Source organism: Mastomys coucha, unplaced genomic scaffold (assembly GCF_008632895.1).
Source record: "Mastomys coucha isolate ucsf_1 unplaced genomic scaffold, UCSF_Mcou_1 pScaffold21, whole genome shotgun sequence".
Taxonomy (NCBI): Eukaryota; Metazoa; Chordata; class Mammalia; order Rodentia; family Muridae; genus Mastomys; species Mastomys coucha.
The window spans coordinates 175,121,410-175,141,344 of record NW_022196904.1 but is presented as its reverse complement, the minus strand read 5'-3'; the positions used below and the strand labels follow the sequence as shown (position 1 = coordinate 175,141,344).

The following is a 19,935-nucleotide window of genomic DNA, read 5'->3' as shown; positions in this document are numbered from 1 at the left end:
AGCCTTCTGTTGCAGGCCGGGGCTTCGGCTGCGGCTGCGGCTGCGGCTGCAAGCTGCAAGCTGCAAGCTGCATCAGAGTCTTAGTCTGCAGGGAAGACAGTTACTTTGCTGGTGTCACCGTCCTGTTCAGAGTGTTCACTTGGGCAGAGGGACAAGCAGCTGTGCAGCCCCACGTGGCCCTGCAGAGAGTGGCTGGCGTGGAACTGGTTTTGGCCAGAGATTGGGGTGTATGGAGGGTGGCAGGGAATGAGGCCAAACCCGTGTTGGGAACTAGATCTTAACAAGGTCTGTCTGCCCTGAGGAGAGTTTTACTGCAAGTGGTGGGTGGAAGGACTCCAGGCACAGGGAGGTGTGAGGTTTCCTTTTTTCCCAGCCACAGTGCTGTAAACAAGGCTGAGGGCGGGAGACTTGTGGCCGTCACGTCCTCAGAGAAGGCAGAGGGAGTCAGGCTGCTGTGTTTACACGACTTACCTGCAGAGCCTAAGCTCTTTTCCTAGAAATACATGGCATTTTTAATAAAAATAAATAAATTCATGTCCTCCCTTTATCCCCAGAAGGTATTTAGCAAAGGTTTTCTTGGGCCCATATATAGGAGTCTCCTTTGTAGACAACTGCCAAATCTGTGCGGGTCTGTTACGAATCTTCTGCATTGTACGAACACACCATGTAGGGGTGTCTGTTGCTCTTTCCCCATGACCAACAACCACAGGACTCACTTTTCTCCCTCTGCTCAAGAACACAGTTGCCGTTTGGAGAAGTGAGCTCTGCCCAGAAATGCTGCTTCACCTCTATTGTTTGTGCTGGAGTTAATCTGGGTGATGATCCCCGCCCGTCCTGCCTGCCTCCCCTCCTCCCTGCCCCCATGACCGGCATCATCACAGCAATGTCTCCTGAGCGCGCCTGCCTTTTGTTAGGAGGTGTTCCGGAAGTTTACTGACATTTCAGATTTCATCCTTGCCCTACGCACACTGGGAAGCACATCCCTGTTATCTTCATTTACAGATGAAGAAACTAACATTCTGAGGAGTTGCCAACTGAACTTTGCCAAGGTCACAGAGTCAGAAATTGAAACTAGGGCTGGGGTGTGGCTCAGTTGGCTGTGAGTTTGCCCAGCACAAGTGGAACCCTGGCTTGGATCATATCACATACATGTGTTGTGGCACATGCCAATGGTTTCAGTACTTAAGAGGTGGAAACAAGTGGATCAGGCGTTCAAGGCCATCTGTGGCTACATAGTGAGTTCAAGGCCAGCCTAGGGTACAAAAGACTTACCTAAAAAACATGCACACACACACACGCACACGCACACACACACACACGCACGCACACACACACACACACAAAGGAAAAAGAAAGAAGAAATTGAAACTAATGCTCTCTTGCTTAAGGGTCAGATCCTATTATTTCCATAGTTATTAATTCAATTTGAGAATAATTATGATTTCCAATTTTAAATTTGCTCATTATTTCCCATTCAAGTTCATGGATAGAGCAAGTATATAGAATGCATAAGGCTCTGGGATCAGTACTTGGCAACACCCACCCACACAAAGCGTTCATTTTAAAATATTTATTTACATGTATCTGTGCATGTGTGTGTGCATGCATGTGTGTGTATCTGTGTGTTGCTATAGCACATGTGTGGAGATTAGAAGAAAATGTACAAGAGTCAGTTCTCTCCTGCCAGGTGGGCTCCAGGAATTGAACTCACGACCTTAGTCAGATGCTTTTGTCTGCTGAGATAGCTCACTGCCCCAACAAGTTGTTCTGTGATGTCTCCCCAAACAGCGAATGCACAAATCACCAGACACTGCACTGCCCTCATTTCCAGATATAAGTTGCAAGACTAAAATATTCTTTAAAATGTGAGGTTCAGAGGTGGGGCTGATTAAGCTATGTAAACATCTGCCATTTTCAGGCAGGATGCTCATGTAAGCCTCTGCCAGTGGATTAAAGTGCTGAGATTGCAGAAATACAGGAGGCACTCATTTTTAAAAATTAATCCCAGAGAGTATATGAGTCAGTGACTTTCTTGCATTCCCAACCACGTCACCACTAATTCTAGAACATTCTCGTTCCCCAAGAAAGTCAGTACTTATTAGCTCACCCCCTTCCTCTTCCTTAGGGCCCCTCATTTTATTTTAAAGATTTGTCTTATTTTTTCCTTTATCTTTACTTTATGTGGATGCAGGACCCAAGAAGGCAGGAGAGGGTGTTGAGTCCCCTGGGACTCTAATTACAAATGGCTGTGTTACCATATGGGTGATGGGAGTTGAGCACAGGTCCTCTGTAAGAGAAGCCAGTGCTCTTAATCTCTGAGCTGAGTCTTTTATTTACTATTATATCTAAGTACACTGTCGCTGTCTTCAGACCCACCAGAAGAGGGCGTCAGATCTCATTACAGGTGGTTATGAGTCACCATGTGTTTGCTGGGATTTGAACTCAGGACCTTCAGAAGAGCAGTCAGTGCTCTTAACCACTGAGCCATCTCTCAAGCGCCCCCCCCCTTTTTTTTTTTTTTTTTGTTTTTTGAGACAGGATTTCTCTGTGCAGTCCTGGCTGTCCTGTAACTCACTCTGTAGACCAGGCTGGCCTTGAACTCAGAAATCCGCCTGCCCTGCCTCTGCCTCCCGAGTGCTGGGATTAAAGGTATGTGCCACCACTGCCCAGCTGAGATGAATCTTTCAAGCATCTTTCAAGACCTTGTAACACCTCAGTGCTGTGAAAAAGATTTTGAGGGCCAGGTATGGTGGCACATGCCTTTAATCCCAGACCAGGGAAGCAGAAGCAGGCAGAGGAGTTGGAGGTCTGCCTGGTCTACAGAGCAAGTGCCACATGGTAAGACCCTGTGCTTCAAAAGAAAAGAAGAGATTTTGAGACTATCATCCCACAATTGACTCTCCTCGGCACGGATGCTCTATATGAGGTGCTGGTCTGAGTGCTTCGAATGTATTAATTCATTTAAATGTCACTGCAATTACTATAGTAAATCATTGCACATAGGAAGAAGGTGAGGCATAGGAAAGTGAAGAGGCTTGTTTTACATCCTGTAACTGCAGTGAGAGACGAAGCTGGGACGCCACAAGCCACAAGTCCTTTTTCTAGGGCGCTTAGACATCAGTGCTCCTTCAAATGACCTAAATTCCCTACCCTAGGAATAGTCGCAGATATTTTTAACTCTAGCTAGATGTGTCTCTCCATGTTCTTTCTGCCCAAAGCTACAGTTTTCTTACTTCCTTTCCTTATTGTTTCTCCCAAAGCATCAAGAATACTTCAGAGGCTGACATGGGCTGGGGGGTAAGGAAATTCTGTGTCTTTTAAATCTTCTGAGGCCGAAAGGCTAGCTCACCTTGAACCAATAGATAAAGAAAGAAACTCGATGCCTGTGTCCCAGATCTGGGTGACAGGTGTCCTCCTTGCTTGGAGCACTGTGGGAAGATGGTTCTCTGAGCCTCTCCTGAAAAGTCTCTCCGATATGCCTGTCTTTACTTGTGCGCCTCGCTGTTATCTACAGCCGCACCCTCAAGTTTCACTTCAGAGTTTCACGTTCATCTTGACTTGTGCAACTGCTCTAGCATAGATTCTGTGCGTGTCACATCTGCACTGCCGTGGAACCCCTGATTTGAATGTCCCCTTTATCTAGCTATGAGTCACTGGTTCTTACATTTACACTCATAAATGAGGTTCACACATGACTTAAGGAACGTCAGTCTGAGAGCATACTTAAGGGACTCCTACGTTAAGTCATTTGGAAAAAAGGTTTTCCCCATAAATATCTTAAAATGTTGTAAGCCTCAAAACATTAATCGTGGGGCTTCCGTTTACATAGTTTTGTTCAAAAAAGAGTATACTGATGCAAAGGGGTATGAGCAATTTCTTTTTAAAAAGAGATTAAAACTAGAAAGAGAGGGAGGTGTCAGCTCACGGGGTGTGGGATGGAAGCCTGGCAGAACAGTTTTCAGGGGACCTTCATGAGGTTCACTCCAGATATGAGGACTGAAGGGCCCTTCCATGCACGGTCAGCAGAAACTCAGCGCCCTACCCCATCCCTTTGCCTGAGAATGCTGCCTATCTCCTCGGGACAAGTTGAGATGTGACAACCTTTGCAGTTGAACGAGTCCCGTCCACCTTGGTTTCTTAGTCACCCCCTCCCAGCCAGAGTGTGGTCCCTTGGTTCTTGAGCTTTTGGAAGTAGAGCCAGCACTCACTAGAGCTGCCATGGTGTAGAGGAAACACTATGACACTAAACACTAAAACTCCCCACCGGGTGGGGTCCCCACCATTTGTAGTTTACTTTTCCTGTTCATCCTTTGGTGTTTTCCTTGAGGAGTCGCCTGGCAGCAAGTGCTGACCTCCTAACCAGCGTCAGCTCTGTGACCCCGAGCAGTGGAGGAAAACGCTGCCTCCCCAGCTTCTCTCATTTCCTTCCTTCCTGAAGCCGCTTTAGGCTTCATTTTCTGACACCTCCAATCCTGTCACAGAGAAGAGAAAGGACACTTGCCTGTGTCATCAGGAGAGAAGAGCAGAGCTGCTCTCAGGGTTGAACATGCCCCACTGCGGGCCTGACATCATTTACGTGGATTCCCTGAAGGTCGTATTAATTCAGTTATAAAACTTGGGAAAACTCAAGATCTCCCTCCATAAAGCATACCCAGACAGGGAGGAGGAGAGCAGGCCTTTCAGTCAGGGAGACCCCTTCACAGAATTTGTGATGTAGATGGTGTCACTATGCTTTCTGAGAGAATGAGTATACGGCTCAGTTTTGAGGGGAGAGTGAAGAAGAGCCTAGGCACTAATATTTTTTTTTTAAGTTTTTTTTGTTTGTTTGTTTTTTTAATTTTTAATTTGTGTTTGAGTGTGGTTATTTTTTTATCAAAATCTCAATCGCTCAATTTTACCAGTACAGGCTTGAGAGCCAGATCAGAGAGGCAGAGAAAGCACCCAGTTGACATTCCTCCTCAGCTGATGTCCCGCCAGGAATGGCCGTCCAAAAAGCCTCTTTCAAACTGGATATCCCTCCCTTCTCCTTCCTGTGCGCCTCTCTATCTGTCCTCCTGACTCCCTCTTACTCTCTATGGTTTTTTCCATAATAATCCTATGTTCACTTCCTGTCAACTGGTTTCTTGAGTCACCTCTTGACCTATGATTGACTTTATTTAATCCTGTTTTACAATATTGAAGCAGAGAGCTTTTGGATTAAAGGTGTGTGGTAGGGCCGAGCCACACTATGACTAGAAACAGGTTTTTCCAGTAAATAGTCCGCAATCTAGGGTTCACAGTGTGATCAGTATTCTCTCACAGTGCTTTGCCTGCTTGAATGTATACATGCCATGTGCATGTGGGCCACCTATGGAGACATCGGATCTCCTGGAAGCAGAGTTAGAGGCAGTTGTGACTCCCCCAAGTGGGTGCCAGGAACCAAACGTGGGCCTTCTGTAAGAACAGCCAATGCTCCTAACACCTGAGCCATCTCTCCTGACCTCTTCTGGGTTTTAAAACCTTCAAACTTGATGTTCTTGGTGTCTGTCTCTCTCCCCTGGATTTACAGCAGTGGAACCGTGAGACTACCCCATGCTTTCCTATACTCCATCTAGGTTTCCGTTCTTTATAATACATGCTCTCCATGCACAGCGCTCTAGGGATCCTTTGGGCTCGTCTCACCCTGGCTGGGGCCAGCACAAGCAGGGAGCATGTTCCAGTCTGAGGATTTGAGGAAGTCCAACTCAGAATGCACAGGTTTAGGGAAAATGATAAGGGGTTGTACTTGACACCAAGGCTAACGGGGAGCCCCCCCTACCCTGGGGGATGGAAGTTACTTCATTGAGCAGGAAGTGCTGTCTGGAGAAGGTCTCCTGGCTGTAGCCTTTGATGAGGCTGCCTCACCAAGTCAGTCCTGCAAGGAGGGAAACCCAGCTTCTCCTGCCTGTCTTTGGATCCCTGCTACCCTATTGGTTGTACCCAGCTTTTCCAGCCTCTGCCTTGCCCTTCTCATTGGTCAAAACTAGCAGGAATTCAGAGGCAAGCACCTGGATTTGGTGCTTGGGGTCGCCTTGGGGCAGAGCAGGCAGGAGGACAGAATTGGAAGGGCTGATGTGCTGTGTCCACAGTGTGTACCCAGTTCAGACCTTTACCCCAAAGGCCTTGTTGGAAATTACTCATTAGGCTTGTTGATATCAGTGTCTATCTGGGTGAAAGGTTACAGCGCCTGATCTCAGATTTTTACCAGTGTGTCCAGACTTGTGGATATGCTGCTTATCAAACATAATCAGTCTCCCAGGCCTTCTTTTGCATTCCATCACATTTTATAACATGTTGAAATAACACGTTGATTTTTCTATTGTGATAAACGAATATAATATCCACTTTACCATTTTGAACATTTTAAGTGTACAGTTTCGTACCACTAATTTACCACCACCTGCCTCCAGAACTTTCTCACATTCCCCAACTGAATGACCGTACCCACTGAATGCTAGCTCCCTGGCCTTTTCTCTGTCTCTGTGGCTCTGGCTGCTCCAAGTACTTCATCTGAGTGGGATCCAGCAGTGTTTGTCCTCATGTCTGCTTGTCTCATGTTGCACTGCATCGTCAAGGCATATCCGTGTTATGTTACTGATCTTTTCTCTTTAAAAGGGTCAAATAATAGTATGTGCTGCATGGCATGTTGAAAAATCTTATTTCTGAATATTTTCATTATTTTACGTTTATAGCTTTAACTTTCACATATCCAGGGCTGGAGGGATGGCTCAGAGGTTAAGAGCACTGGCTGCTCTTCCTGAGGATCTGGGTTGGCTGCCCAGTGCCCACGTGGCAGCTCCTAACCATCTGTAACTCTGGTCCCAGAGGATCCACTTTCTTCTGGGCTGTGGTGAACATGCGGTGCATAGACAGACAAGCAGGGACAACACACACATACATGGTGCATAGACAGACTAACAGGGACAACACACACATACATGAAATAGAGACTTGTGAATCTTCTGGTCTGTGGTGCACATGTGGTGCATAGACAGATAAGCAGGGACAACACACACATACATGAAATAGAGACTTTCGAATGTTTTATGTTCCCTGGTTATCAGAGTCACACAGGAGTGATGTATTTAGTCCATTGTTTTTATCCAGAGTGACACAGGCTGGCCTTGAGCAATTCCTATCTTGTCCACCTGAGAGCCTCTTATGCTCATTGTGCCTTTAAAAAGTGCCCTACATACATTCCTCTTTTGTCCTCCTCTGAAATCGTTGGCTTTTAGTGCTGCAACAGTTACACTCTGTAATATACCAATAACTTGCCTATGAAGTAAAAAGGAATACTGCAGGAGAGCCAAACCTTTTATTGAAGATCTATGCTTGCTTGCTTGCTTTTTAATTTTTATTCTTACGCTGGTATTTTCAAACAATAGGAACCCTTTTCTCTTACAGTTTAGTGTGTATCTGGCTTGTACATGAAAGACTAAAACATTCATTTGCTAAACGTGGTCTTTGCCAACCAAATCTAAGATGCAGTGGTTAGAACCCGACACAGCCATGGTTTTCTGCAGTATTGTTTGATGAGTTTTAAATGAAGTCATGGTCTGTGTGCATTTGAAAAAAAAATGTTTACATGTCCAATCTAATGTCGCACAAATCTTCAAAATGATATACAAACAAGGTCTGCGGGAGTGGGAACGTAGAAGACAGAGGAGCCTTGCACAGGAGAGATGGGCATCATTTGATGGAAACAGAGATGGCAAGTGTTTAAACGTGTGGAAACATGGCCTGTTGTTCATAAAAGCAATGGCATGTGAACACAGGAGTCTCACTGAGTGCTAGAAATAAATGCATGTGCCATCACACCTGGCCCAAATTTATTTGTGAATATGTATTTGAATGTATGTATGTATGTATGTATGTATGTATGTATGTATGTGCACACATGCTCCTAGATGTCTGAGAGGCCAGAAGACCTGTAATTCCTCTGGATCTGGAATTACATGTGGCTGTGAACTACCTGACAGGGGTGCTGGGATTCTGACATTGGAGCACTGCAAGAACAGCAATTGCTCTCAGCCACTGAGCTATGTCTCCAGTCCCCAGGCAAGTTAAAGACATATAACTGAAGACGTTCCCTTCCCAACTCGTAGTCTTTATTGTCCCAGGATGTTTGTGCCCCTCCAAGAGGGGAATATGCTTCACAGCCTTCCTTGAGTTCATAATGACTGCAGTTCACAGTAGTTTGGATCACCAAGATTAGTATTCTTAGAACATGTTTGGGAAGGGACAGCCGGGGGCCACTAAACTGAGCCTTTTGGGTTCCAGAACTAGCCCATCTCCTACAATACTGCCTGTGCCCTGGACCGGTCACCGGCCACCCCCACTTGCCCTTGGGGTTGGAGATGAGGTGGCTCAGAATCCATGGCACAGATCCCTGGAGCAGGTGAGAACACTGCAGCAGGCTCCTTTCATGCCTTCCACCCGCATCCCATTGGTCTCAAGCAAGCATCTCTTCCAAGCAGTAGTTCTGATTGGCTGGCATTGTCGGCACCAGCAATCTTTGTCTCTCAGAGGCCAGAGGAGAACAGTCTTCAGTTAGGTCCTCCTTTGCAGCTGCAGGGTGTCCCCTCCACCCCCATTTATGCAGAGGCAGCCGTGGCGTTCCTCCTACACTACACATTTTAAATGTCCTTGGAATGAATGCCATTAGAGCAAATTTGAATTCAGAGGCATTGGTGCATAATAAATATTAGAATACCCGGAGGGAGCATGGCTCAGTTGTAAAGTGCTTGTCCTACAAGCCCTTCAGCCACATAGAAAACCAGGGTGCTGGTGTGCATCTGTAACCCCAGCATTTGGGGTTGGGCTGGGGTCGGTTTGCTGGCCAGCTAATCTGGCCTAGTCAGTGAGCTCCAAGTTCAGAGAGAAACCTTGTCTCAAAAGCTAAAGCGAAGAGGGTCCACAAGGTGGCTGGGTGGGTAAGAGTGCATATCATCAGGCCTGATGACCTCAGTTGCATGCCCGGAACCCATGTGATGAAGGGAGAGAAGCAGTTCCTACAAGTTGTCCTCTCACATGCATATGTTCTCTCTGGCATCCACCTACACATGTGTCCACACACATATATGCAATAAATTAATAATATGTTTTAAAAAACCTAAAAAATAGAACACTTGACTTTAACCTCTTGTCTCTGGCACATGCACACACACATACATGTGCATATGCACTTACACGCATAGCACACACATGCACATGTAAACATACACACACACAGTTACTGCAGACTTAAGACGTGCTCTCCCCTTAGATCAGAAAACACCCTTTTAAATGTTGCAACCTTTAATACAGTTCCTCATTTTTGTGGTAACCCCCCCAACCATAAAATTATTTCATGGCTACTTCATAACTGTAATTTACTACTGTTACAAATTATGATGTCAGTACCTGATATGCAGGATGTCTGATATTCAACCCGTCGGGGTCGAGAGCCACAGGTTAGGCGTCAACGCTCGGTGGATAAGACTCTTTCCTTCTGGGGCTAGTGCGCAGGTTCTTCTCAGCACGAAGCTGCTCTGCGATGGACCGTGGATTGTTTACTGTAGCAGATTGGAATCTAAATGCTACTCAGCCCCTCCATGGCCAGAGGAGAACTGTTTCAAGAATTGTGTTAAAAGGCTATCCAATGACTGGTCTGCCTGCTGGAACCAAGTTCCTATCTTGCCTGGCTAGATAAATCTTTGTTGACTATGTTAATAAATCATAGAAAAGAAGAAGCATTTAAATTCTAAGCAACTAAATATAAAAATTGAAATTTAGGAAAAGATTAATCACTGATACTTTAGTGGGCAGAAAAGAATTGTAGTTTTGACTGAGATGAAAAAGGTCCTTAATTTAGGAAAACAAACAGTAAACAGATGTCGATGTGGGTGCCGTGGCATATTCCTATAACCCCAGTCCTGGGGAGCCTGAGGCAAAAGGATTGTCATGAGTTCAAGACCAGCCTAGACTACAAAGTAAGATCTTGGTGTATCTAAATAATAATGATAATAATTTTTAAAAAATTAAAGATAAAACAACAGCAAAGAATTCTGGTTAAGACACATATGCCCAAGTTTGGTGGGTATGTCTTTGATTTTTTGTTTTGTTTTTTGGTAATAATAGAAATAACAAATGCATAAGGCCAGAGAGTAGATGATAAAGTCCCTTGGTCAGATGTTGTGTTGTAACCTTGTTAGTGAGTGTACAATTCTTTCTACCTCAGTTCCTGACAAAATATTGAAGAAACCGAAAAGGGAAAGTGATGGTTTAGCTGGTTTTAAAGGAAAGACATATGTGATTTAAGAAAAACAGTGTTTTTAGTAAAAAGAACATGAGCCTAGGCGCCCTCAGGCTGGAACTCTGGTGAGCTGTTCGTTAGCTGCTGAGCCTGGGTGAATTGTTAAGTGGCTTGTACTGGGATTTGAGCCTCGCTGACCACAGTGTGGTGGACGGTGCAGGCTCCTGGCTCATGTGGCCTGGTGGGCCCTCAGGTAGTAGCTTTCTTAGTGTCCTATGGGCTAATCAGAACAAGAAGCTCTGGGTACCCATGCTTGACCTGGAGGGCTCACTCTGTCCCTACCCCCTTCTACTCCCTTACTTCCTCAACCCCAACCCCTGCCCCTGTTAGAACTAGACAAACTGGAGGCTGAAACTATTTACGCCAGAGAAGGCTGGTTTACCATTAGGTGACCAGAACTACGGGCTGAGGTATAAGTGGTTTCAGATATTCCAGCCAGCTTCCGTTAGTTACTCAAACCTTCCTGTGCATGCATTGCTGCCCACCTGCAGACAAATGGGCAAAAGCCGCTTCCTTCACAAACTCCTTTGGAGTTTACCTTCCAAAAGGGTTTGGAGAATCATCCTTCTGAGGATATTTGTGTTTCGACTCTCTAGAGGAAGAAGTAAGCATTCGCTAGCAGGGAAGGGTGGGGTTCTGCGTCTTGATGTCCCTGACAGCATGCTGTATTGGACAGTAATCCCCCACCTTTACCTCAGCTCATCTGTCCTGTACTTTCTTCTACAAACTTCCATCTGGAGTTGGAGCAACTTACAGAAGCCACTAATGATTAAGTTCTGAAATGTACTCACATCTAAACGTGCTCACACCCAGCATGGGTGACAATAGGTGCTTCTTAGATTGTGTACAGTGCGGAGCAACTCAGGAATGTCTGTCACCTGAGTAAAGTGAGAGACATCAAGCCCCTCCTCCTAGCTGCACACGTGAATCACGGAGCTGTGACTTCTGGGCCCTTCTAGGGTGTGTGTCTCTTGGGATTATATACTCATTCCTGCAGAGTAGGAGGTCAATCAGTAAGAGACTTTATTGAGCCAGATTCTCCTCTGCGTGTGAGTCACTTTCCTGTACTGTGAAAAGGAGCCAAGAGGAATGCTTAACTCTTTCAGCTCAGGAGGCTAAAGGGCAAGAAATCAGTGGGTCGAGGCCCCTTCCTTACCCGGGAGCTCAGAGAATGAGCCACACATTCAGACAGTGAGAACGCTGAGAAAATGTATGGGAAAATTATGTCCATCTTGGCCCAATCCTGAGGACTTGTTTTAATAACATAGACAGCTAAGAGATTTGCCAAATATTATGTTTCTACCCTTCTGCAGAACTCTGACATCTGGCAACTTCAGATGCCTGGAAGGCAGACAGAAAATAAGCAAGGAGCCTCAGGGTTTGTGAAAACTGTTGAACCATACCTTCTCCCCCAGTGCCAGCCCGTGGCCCTTAGAAAGGGGCCTCAGGGTTCGTGAAAACTGTGGAACCCCACTTCCTCCCCCAGTGCCAGGGAGTGGCCCTTACCTCTGCAGAGCAATGCCAGTCTGCCATCCAGAGGTTTTATCTGTCTGGGAACTTTTAGTAATGTTGGTGCTGTAGACTGTAAACTAGAACTTGGATTGAATTGGGCACAGTGGCACACACCCTTAGGCTGGACACTTGGGAGGCAGACACTAGTGGATTTCCGTGAGTCCAAGGCTAGCCTGGTCCACATAGTGAGTTTCACCTAGGGTTACACAGTAAGACTCTGTCTCAAAAAAAAATAAAAATGTCGGGTAGAAAAACTGACTGAGTGGAGTCGCTTAAAAGATAATTCAGAGGTTAAGAGCACTGCTCTTCCAGAGGACCCAGGATTAATTCCCAGCACCCACATGGCAGCTCACAACCATCTGTAACTCCAGTCCCAGGAGAGCTGACATCCTCTTTTGGTAGATGCCCAGACACATGTGACATACATACAGTCAAAAACCCATATGTATAAGATAAAAATATGTGAAAATTTTAAAATGAAGCTGCTGGATGAGATCAGCTGACCTGGAGGCAGGCCAGCACCAAGAGACGCCTGAGGCTTTGTGACTGTCCAGGCCTGCAGCTGTGATTAAATGCAGTGCCGTGCTGTACGGACTGAATCTGCTCCCAGCAGCCCGAGGAAACCATGTTCACTCAGGACCTTTGGATGACGTCAGGAAGGCATGAGGTGTGTCTTGCTCTTGGGTGCTGGGATTGACAGGCATGTGCTGTCACACTTGGCCCTGCATGCTTATCTAAAAACTTGGTCAAAATTAGATTAACCACATTGAAATAGGAAGGTCTGAACTATTTATACTCGAAGGCAGTTTTTTCTTTGTTGGCCAGACTTGAACTTGTAGTTAGCTATGGAAATGATTTTTAATAAGCTAATATTTACTGAGAAGCTGTAACTGCCAGTCCTGAAGACAGTTATGTGCCCGTCATGTCCTCGTCACGTCCACACAGCTTCCTGGGTAAGGCTTTGGGGACAGACAGCTTTGGATTCCCATGTGTGTCTAACTTACTATGTGACTTGGAGTTATCATGTCTTTGAACCTGTATTCTCATCTGCCAAATGGGAACCAATAACCCACAGGCAGGTCGGTTGCTGTAGGACTCACTGATGTGGAATGCCGTACAGCGTGGCATGAGGAAGCACTGTGTAAGTATTGGTCACTGACCTTTATCATTGCAGTCATCCTCGTGGTGATTGCTGTGAAATTATTAATGTCTTCGTTTCTCAGGTCCTGGAAACGGAATTGCTGAGAGTCGACTGTATCCAGGGAGAATAAGCTAATGAATATGAAAGCTTGGATTGGAATTTTGCTATGTCACTATAGGGACCTAGTATTTTACATGCACCCTGTGCTGTCTCCTCAAAGTATATGTATATAAGTATTATGTTTGGATTTTGCTTCTTTTTTTTTTTTTTTCTCTTGAAACAAGTTCTTACTGTGTATCCCCAGCTTACCCAGATTCATTCTGTAGACCGGTCTGACCTCTGAGATCTGCCCACCTCTCTGCCCCTTGAGTGCTGGGATTAAAGGTGTACACTACCAGGCACAGCTAATTAGATGCTTTTAATACATGTTCAGTAGGGGAACACCAGTCTAACGTGCTTGAGGCCCTGGGTTCTCTCCAGAACGCCATAGAAGGAAAACAAAAGGGGGAAGCCTGTGGTGGGCAGGGGACAGAAACTGCTGTGGCTACTTCTCTATTGTGCTGTGGTCCCCGTCATCTCACTATTGAAAAAACGAAACAAAACAAAGCAGTAACACAAGAATAAGACACTTTGGCCCAACAGTACAAGTCAAATATGTAATAGTTAACTGTGTAGCATGATTAAAACACCAATATACTGAGCCACTTATTAGATGCCTCCTACTTTTTTTTTTTACACCAGTGAAAGTCACAAGCAATAGTTATAGCTGTTTTATTGTTCTCTTTCCATTAGATATTTGGTTCTTTTTAAATATTTATATATATATTTATTTGTGTGTGTGTGTGTGTGTGTGTGTGTGTGTGTGTAAGCAAGTCAGAAGACAGCATGTAGGAATTGGCTCTCTTTTTTATAAGTGTATATGTGTCTGTGTGTGGATGTGTGTGTCTGTGTGTGTACATGTTTATGTATGTGTATGTATATATATGTGTGTGTGTGTATATGTATGGATGTGTGTGTGGATGTGGATGTGTGTATTTGTGTGTGGATGTGTGTGGATGTATGTGTGTGTGGATGTATGTGTATATGTGTGTGTATGTGTATGTATGTGTATATGTGTGTATATGTGTGTGTATGTGTGTATATTTGTATGTGTGTGTGTGCCATGTGTATTGTATGTGTGTATATGTGTGTACCATGTGTATTGTATGTGTTTGTGTGTGTGTGTATATATGTGTGTGTGTGTATGTGTGTGTATATGTGTGTGTATATATGTGTGTGTGCCATGTGTATTGTATGTGTGTATATGTGTGTACCATGTGTATTGTATGTGTTTGTGTGTGTGTGTATATATGTGTGTGTGTATGTGTGTGTATATGTGTGTGGATGTGTGTATATGTGTGTATATATGTGTGTGTATATGTGTGTGTATATGTGTGTGTGTATATATGTGTATATATGTGTGTGTATATGTGTGTATACACGTGTGTGTGTATATGTATGTGTGTATATGTGTGTGTGTGTGTGTATGTGTGTGTGTGTGTGTGCCATGTGTATTGTACCCCAGAGGTCAGAAGAGGCTTTGCATTGCCTGGAGCTAGAATTACAAGCAGCCGTGAACCGCCTGACATGGATGTTGGGAATCAAGCTCACGTCCCCTAGAAGAGCAGTAAGGTCTTAACTGCTCCCTCTCCCTCCAGGCTCCCACCCCCTTCTCTCTCCTGTCATAGGTCCTAGGAATCAAACTCAGGCTACCAGGCTTGGTGACAGTCACCTTTATTAGCTGAGCCATCTCACTGGCTTGACTTGGTGCTTTTGATGAGGTTAATCATACGTGAGATGAAAAAATTTTTCCATATTCAGCAACACCAAATGAGTCTTTGAGGAAATTAAAGAAACACTTTAGCCCTGTCCAGCCTGGAGAGCTCGAACTGCCCCCTGGGAAGCCCCTGGGAAGGTATTTGGAGAATGTGGGTCTGGTCATGGCTCAGCACTCCCCGGTGAACACACCCAGGGCCCTTGTGCAGACACATCCTGAGGTCTCCAGCCCCATACAAGGGCAATGGACCCATCATCCATTGCAGTGCAAACCTGAGACAGTACAGGTTAGACCACAGGCTTCTTCAAACCAGAAACAAAACTCAGTCTGCCAGTACTGAAAGTCCCCTGGAGACACCACCTCTGGGACTTCTTTTCTTGGACTTCTGTTTTTCTGTGGGTGTTAAGTCTTGGTGGGTGAGTGAGTCCTGGCTCTGCTGCTGGCGTCAGACTGTGCTATGCTGTTTTGCGTGGGATGCCCTAGTGAGTCCTGGCCTGCTGCTGACTCTGTGTCCTTGGGCAAATTAGATTATCTCAGTTTGCAGAGCCTTTTGGTCCTGCTTTTAGGGTCATCTTGGGAAATGGATGAAATGCTGTATGTAATAATGTAAAGGGTTTGGTTTGTAAATAGTGTATTTTAAAAGTACTACATTGCCTAGAACTTTAAACATGTTAAAATGGTATTTTCGTTTCCTCCCTCCTCTGGTGCTTTGAAAGCTGGAGTTCTCAGCTCAGGCCTTTTCTGTCGCTATACTGGGTGTGTTGTTAGTTTTTGGTTGTTATTGGTGTTTGATTCTCAATTCTAGAGTTGCACTGTGAATTGGATGAAATTATTATTTTTCGGAAACAGCTTTATATTCTTGGGTTTTATACCCATGTTACCTTTCTATTTTAAGTGTAAGGTTTTAAGAAACACCTTTGCGGCGTGTCTTAGGTAGTTCTGCTCTCTCATGCCTCGGCCTTTCCATTCCAGCTCAGGAAGCATGGAGCCTGGATCCGTGGTCCGAGCCGTCTTTGACTTCTGCCCTAGCGTCTCAGAGGAACTGCCACTGTTCGTGGGGGACGTCATTGAAGTGTTGGCCGTGGTGGATGAGTTTTGGCTCCTAGGGAAGAAGGAAGATGTTACAGGTGAGAGAGCTGTGATCAAAAATAGTCATGCTAAGTTAGTCCTTGACTTCCATGCTAACTAACTTAGTCCTTAACTTCCGCACGTTGTGTGCTCTGGGCTGGAGCTTGGAATACGGTCCTGGTTCACGGTGCTGGGAGCACTTACCAACTTTGGGGAAATGAAGAAACATCAGTAGGACCGCAGGTGGCTAGGAGCTGAGGAGGCCAGAAACTTCAGTGTTTCCAACACCATCAAATCTCAATGCTGTTGTTTTATGAGTGGTGGGGTGGGGGGCTGGAGAGATGGCTCAGCAGTTAAGAACTCCAGCTGCTCTTCCAGAGGTCCTGAGTTCAATTCCCAGCAACCACAAGGTGACTCACAACCATCTATAATGGGATTGGATGTCCTCTTCTGGTGTATCAGAAGACAGTGACAGTGTACTCATATACATAAAATAAATAAATAAATTAATTAATTAGAAAAAGAATGATGGAGTGGGGTGGGGAGGCTGAAGAGATGGCTGGGTGGTTAAGAGCACTGCCTGCCCTTCCAGAGGACCTGAGTTCAATCCCCAGCACCAACATGGCAACTCACAGCCATCTGTAACTAGTTTCAAGGGATCAGATGCCCTCTTCTGGCCTGCACACGGTGCACAGACAGACAGACAGGCAAACGACACATGCACATAAAATGAAGCAATAAAAAAAATTAAAAGGAATGATGGGAAGAACAAAATGAAGGCAGGAAGGCAGCTGAAGAGATTTGTCATCACCAGGGGACACTGGTGACCGCTCAAACCGAGGCTGTCTTTCTACACCACCTATAAATACTGAAATGCTCTGCTTCATAACAAAATTATCCTCTTCCTGACCCATTATCAGCCGCCTGAGAACCACCACAGCTGTGTGTACAGCTGTTGTAGATGGGTTTTCTGTATCCTTGGTTTCAGTGGATTTCAGATCTTTGAAGACCAAGACTACACAACTAACATTTTCCCTTGTAGCGAACTTGCTAGAGTGCTGGTGGTAAATGCTAATTTAGGCATGTAGTGTGTTGTGTATGCATGCGTGTGCACATGCCAGTGCATATGTGGAGCATGTGACGAGCAGAGAACAACTTGCAGGACTCATTTCTCTTCTCATACCTTGGTGAACCTGGGGATCTCATGTCAGGCTTGGTTGCAAGCACCTTTACCCACTGACCCAGCTCACTGGCCCAGTAAATGCTTTTGAATTGTATTCTCTGTCCTCTGTGGACATTTGCACTTTTTCTATGGTAAATTCTCTAATTATTAATATTAAGTCAGTGTTCAACTCAGGATTTGTGAATGGACTCAGAAAAGAAATGGTCCTTGCACCCGGGCCGAGATTGGAGGAACCTCTGTGTGACATGTGTTCTTCCGTTTCTCAGGACAGTTCCCCAGCAGTTTTGTGGAGATCGTGACAATTCCCAGTCTGAAAGAGGGAGAGAGGCTGTTTGTCTGCGTCTGCGAGTTCGTGTCTCGAGAGCTGAACAGTCTTTCCCTCCATCGAGGTAAGCAGAGCATTGGAGGTTTGCAGAATGTTGCAAATGGGAAGCTTTTAAAACGTTCACTCACACCTGGCAGTTAATCTCTGCAAAGTCCCCCACACTGAGATGGTGGGGTGAGGGTGAGGCCTTACACGGGGAACGAGCATATGATAACTTTCATAGTTACACATTCTTATATTGGTTTAGATTTTATTTTTTTGAGACAGCCTCACTATATATCCCTGCCTTGGAACTTCATCTGTAGACCTGGCCTCAAACTGCCAGAGATCCACCTGCTTCTGACACCTGAATGCTGGAATTAAAGGTGTGAGCCATTGTACCAACCTATCTTTATTTAAGTGTGTGTATGGGGGGTGGCATATGAATATATGCACATGAGCTGCAGGTACCTGAGGAGGTGGCAAGAAGACATAGGCTCCTCTGGTGCCAGAGTTACAAGTGGTTGGGAACTGCCTGAGGTGTATGAACTGCTGCCCTCTGAATAATAGAATAGGCTCTTAACTGCTGAGCCATCTCTTCAGTCCCTACGAAGATATTCTTATCTGATCTTCAACCCTAAGAGTGTTAGTTACTGTACATTATACATAACAGCATAGTTTGAAAGCTATTACAAACTATTATTTTTACAGGTAAGAAGTGTGGCCTCAGGATAGCACCTCATCAGTGTATTCTTGTTCAGCGTTGCCGTTTTACTCCTCCATGCTGTAGACACCTCAGGCAGTGCTAATCTCTTCCCCACGTACGATTTTGCCAATGCCTTGCTACTTACTAATGTACAACAGGGAAACGGTCATTTTGACAAATGAGAGAAATGCAAGAGTGCCTGTTACTGTGCCTCCATTGGACAACGTAAAGGTTCTCATGAGAAGCAGTTTAGACGGGTGGTGCTAGCCCATCCCCAGGATGACTCAAGTATTTCTCACAGTATACTCCAGTAGGCATGGGCTCGCAGAGATGGACAGGTGCCCACTCCATGCATCCACTTGGTTAAGAGACCAGTAGTGCTGCACACTGAGGTTGTGGTCCAGACTCAGTCATCATATCAAAACTGAAGGGCTGACGAGCTGGGTTGTTTGTGTTCTAACTGTTCTTTTCATATGACATTGAAGGCAGAGGCTACACACACACACACACACACACACACACACACACACACACACACTCACACACACACACACACACTCACACAGAGAAAGAGAGAGAAAAAGACAGAGACAGAGACAGAGAGACAGAGAGACAGAAACAGAGAGAGAGGAACCGAGACCTAGCAAACTTCTCTAGCCCCTAGTCAATAAGAGGAAAAGAACACTGGATTTTTTTTTCTTATGTTCCTCCTCAATGTTGTGGGAGTTTTGTGCATGTTAGCTAGCCTGTGCTCAGTCTCCCCCTCTGGTGGGAAGTCAGTGTGGACCATGAGGTTACCGCAGGAGCTCTGTCCTCACTCATAGTTAGCCTAGCAGCAATCTAGAGTCCAGGGCAAGCTTCCTCAGGTAGGATGGAAAAAGGACAAAAGCCTGTTGGCATCTCTCCAGGCCATGCACAGAATGTGATAGCATGACTTTGTCTGTCTGTCTGTCTGTCTGTCTTCCTTCCTGTCGTTCTATCTTGGTGTTGGAGGGTTAACCCAGGGCCATGAACACACTAGGCCAAGAGGCAAGCACTCAGCCACCAAGTCATATCTCCAGCTCTGGAGTGGACACTGTCTCGTCCTAATCCTGGACACTGGTGAAAATTAACATGCACACAGTGCCTATGACAGTCAGAAGAGGACATCAGCTCCACTGGACAGAAGCCACAGGACTCTGAACCTCTGCATGAAAAGCAAGTGCTTTTAACCACTGCGCTTTTTGTCCAGCCCTGAATCTGTAATCTTAACAAGCAAACAAAAAGTTTCATGTACGGGTGTTCTGCCTGGATATCTGTGCACCATGTGCGTGCCTGGTGCCTGCAGAAGCCAGGAGAGGGCATAGGATCCTCTGGAACTGGAGTTACAAATGTTGAGTACTGCCATGTGGGTGCTGGGAACCAAATTCTGGTTCCAGAACATAATCTGGTCTTATAATATGAGTAGAACATAATCTTAACTGCTGAACCCATGAATCTATAGATCTTAACTTGACTCCTTGACCTGTTAAGCCTAAAAAGCTTAACATGGAGTCCAGACGAAGAGGATGTTGGGATGAGAGTCCACAGGAAAGAAGAGAGGATGCTGTGATGAGGGTCCATAGGAGAGAGGGAGAGGATGCTGGGATGAGGGTCTACAGGAGAGAGGAGAGGATGCTGGGATGAGGGTCCACAGGAGAGAGGGGTAGGATGCTGAGATGAGGGTCCACAAGAGAGAGGAGAGGATGCTGGGATGAGGGTCCACAAGAGAGAGGGGGAGGATGCTGGGATGAGGGTCCATAAGAGAGAGGGGGAAGATGCTGTGATGAGGGTCCACAGGAGAGAGGGAGAGGATGCTGGGATGAGGGCCCACAGGAGAGAGGAGAGGATGCTGGGATGAGGGTCTACAGGAGA

At 45.6% G+C, this 19,935-nt stretch overlaps 1 protein-coding gene across 2 annotated transcripts in view; it reads left to right on the top strand.

Annotated features, from left to right (window-relative positions):
* The window catches only part of Dnmbp (dynamin binding protein), a 94,529-nt gene that overhangs the window by 11,081 nt on the left and 63,513 nt on the right, over positions 1-19,935 (top strand). The window contains exons 2-3 of one of the 2 annotated variants that reach the window (XM_031390395.1): positions 15,754-15,908; positions 17,299-17,421. In XM_031390395.1, the coding sequence (XP_031246255.1) occupies positions 15,764-15,908; positions 17,299-17,421 (268 nt within the window). In that variant the 5' untranslated portion in view covers positions 15,754-15,763. Of the gene's footprint in view, positions 1-15,753; positions 15,909-17,298; positions 17,422-19,935 lie in introns of those variants that run through there. The other variant, XM_031390396.1, reaches the window with a different exon arrangement.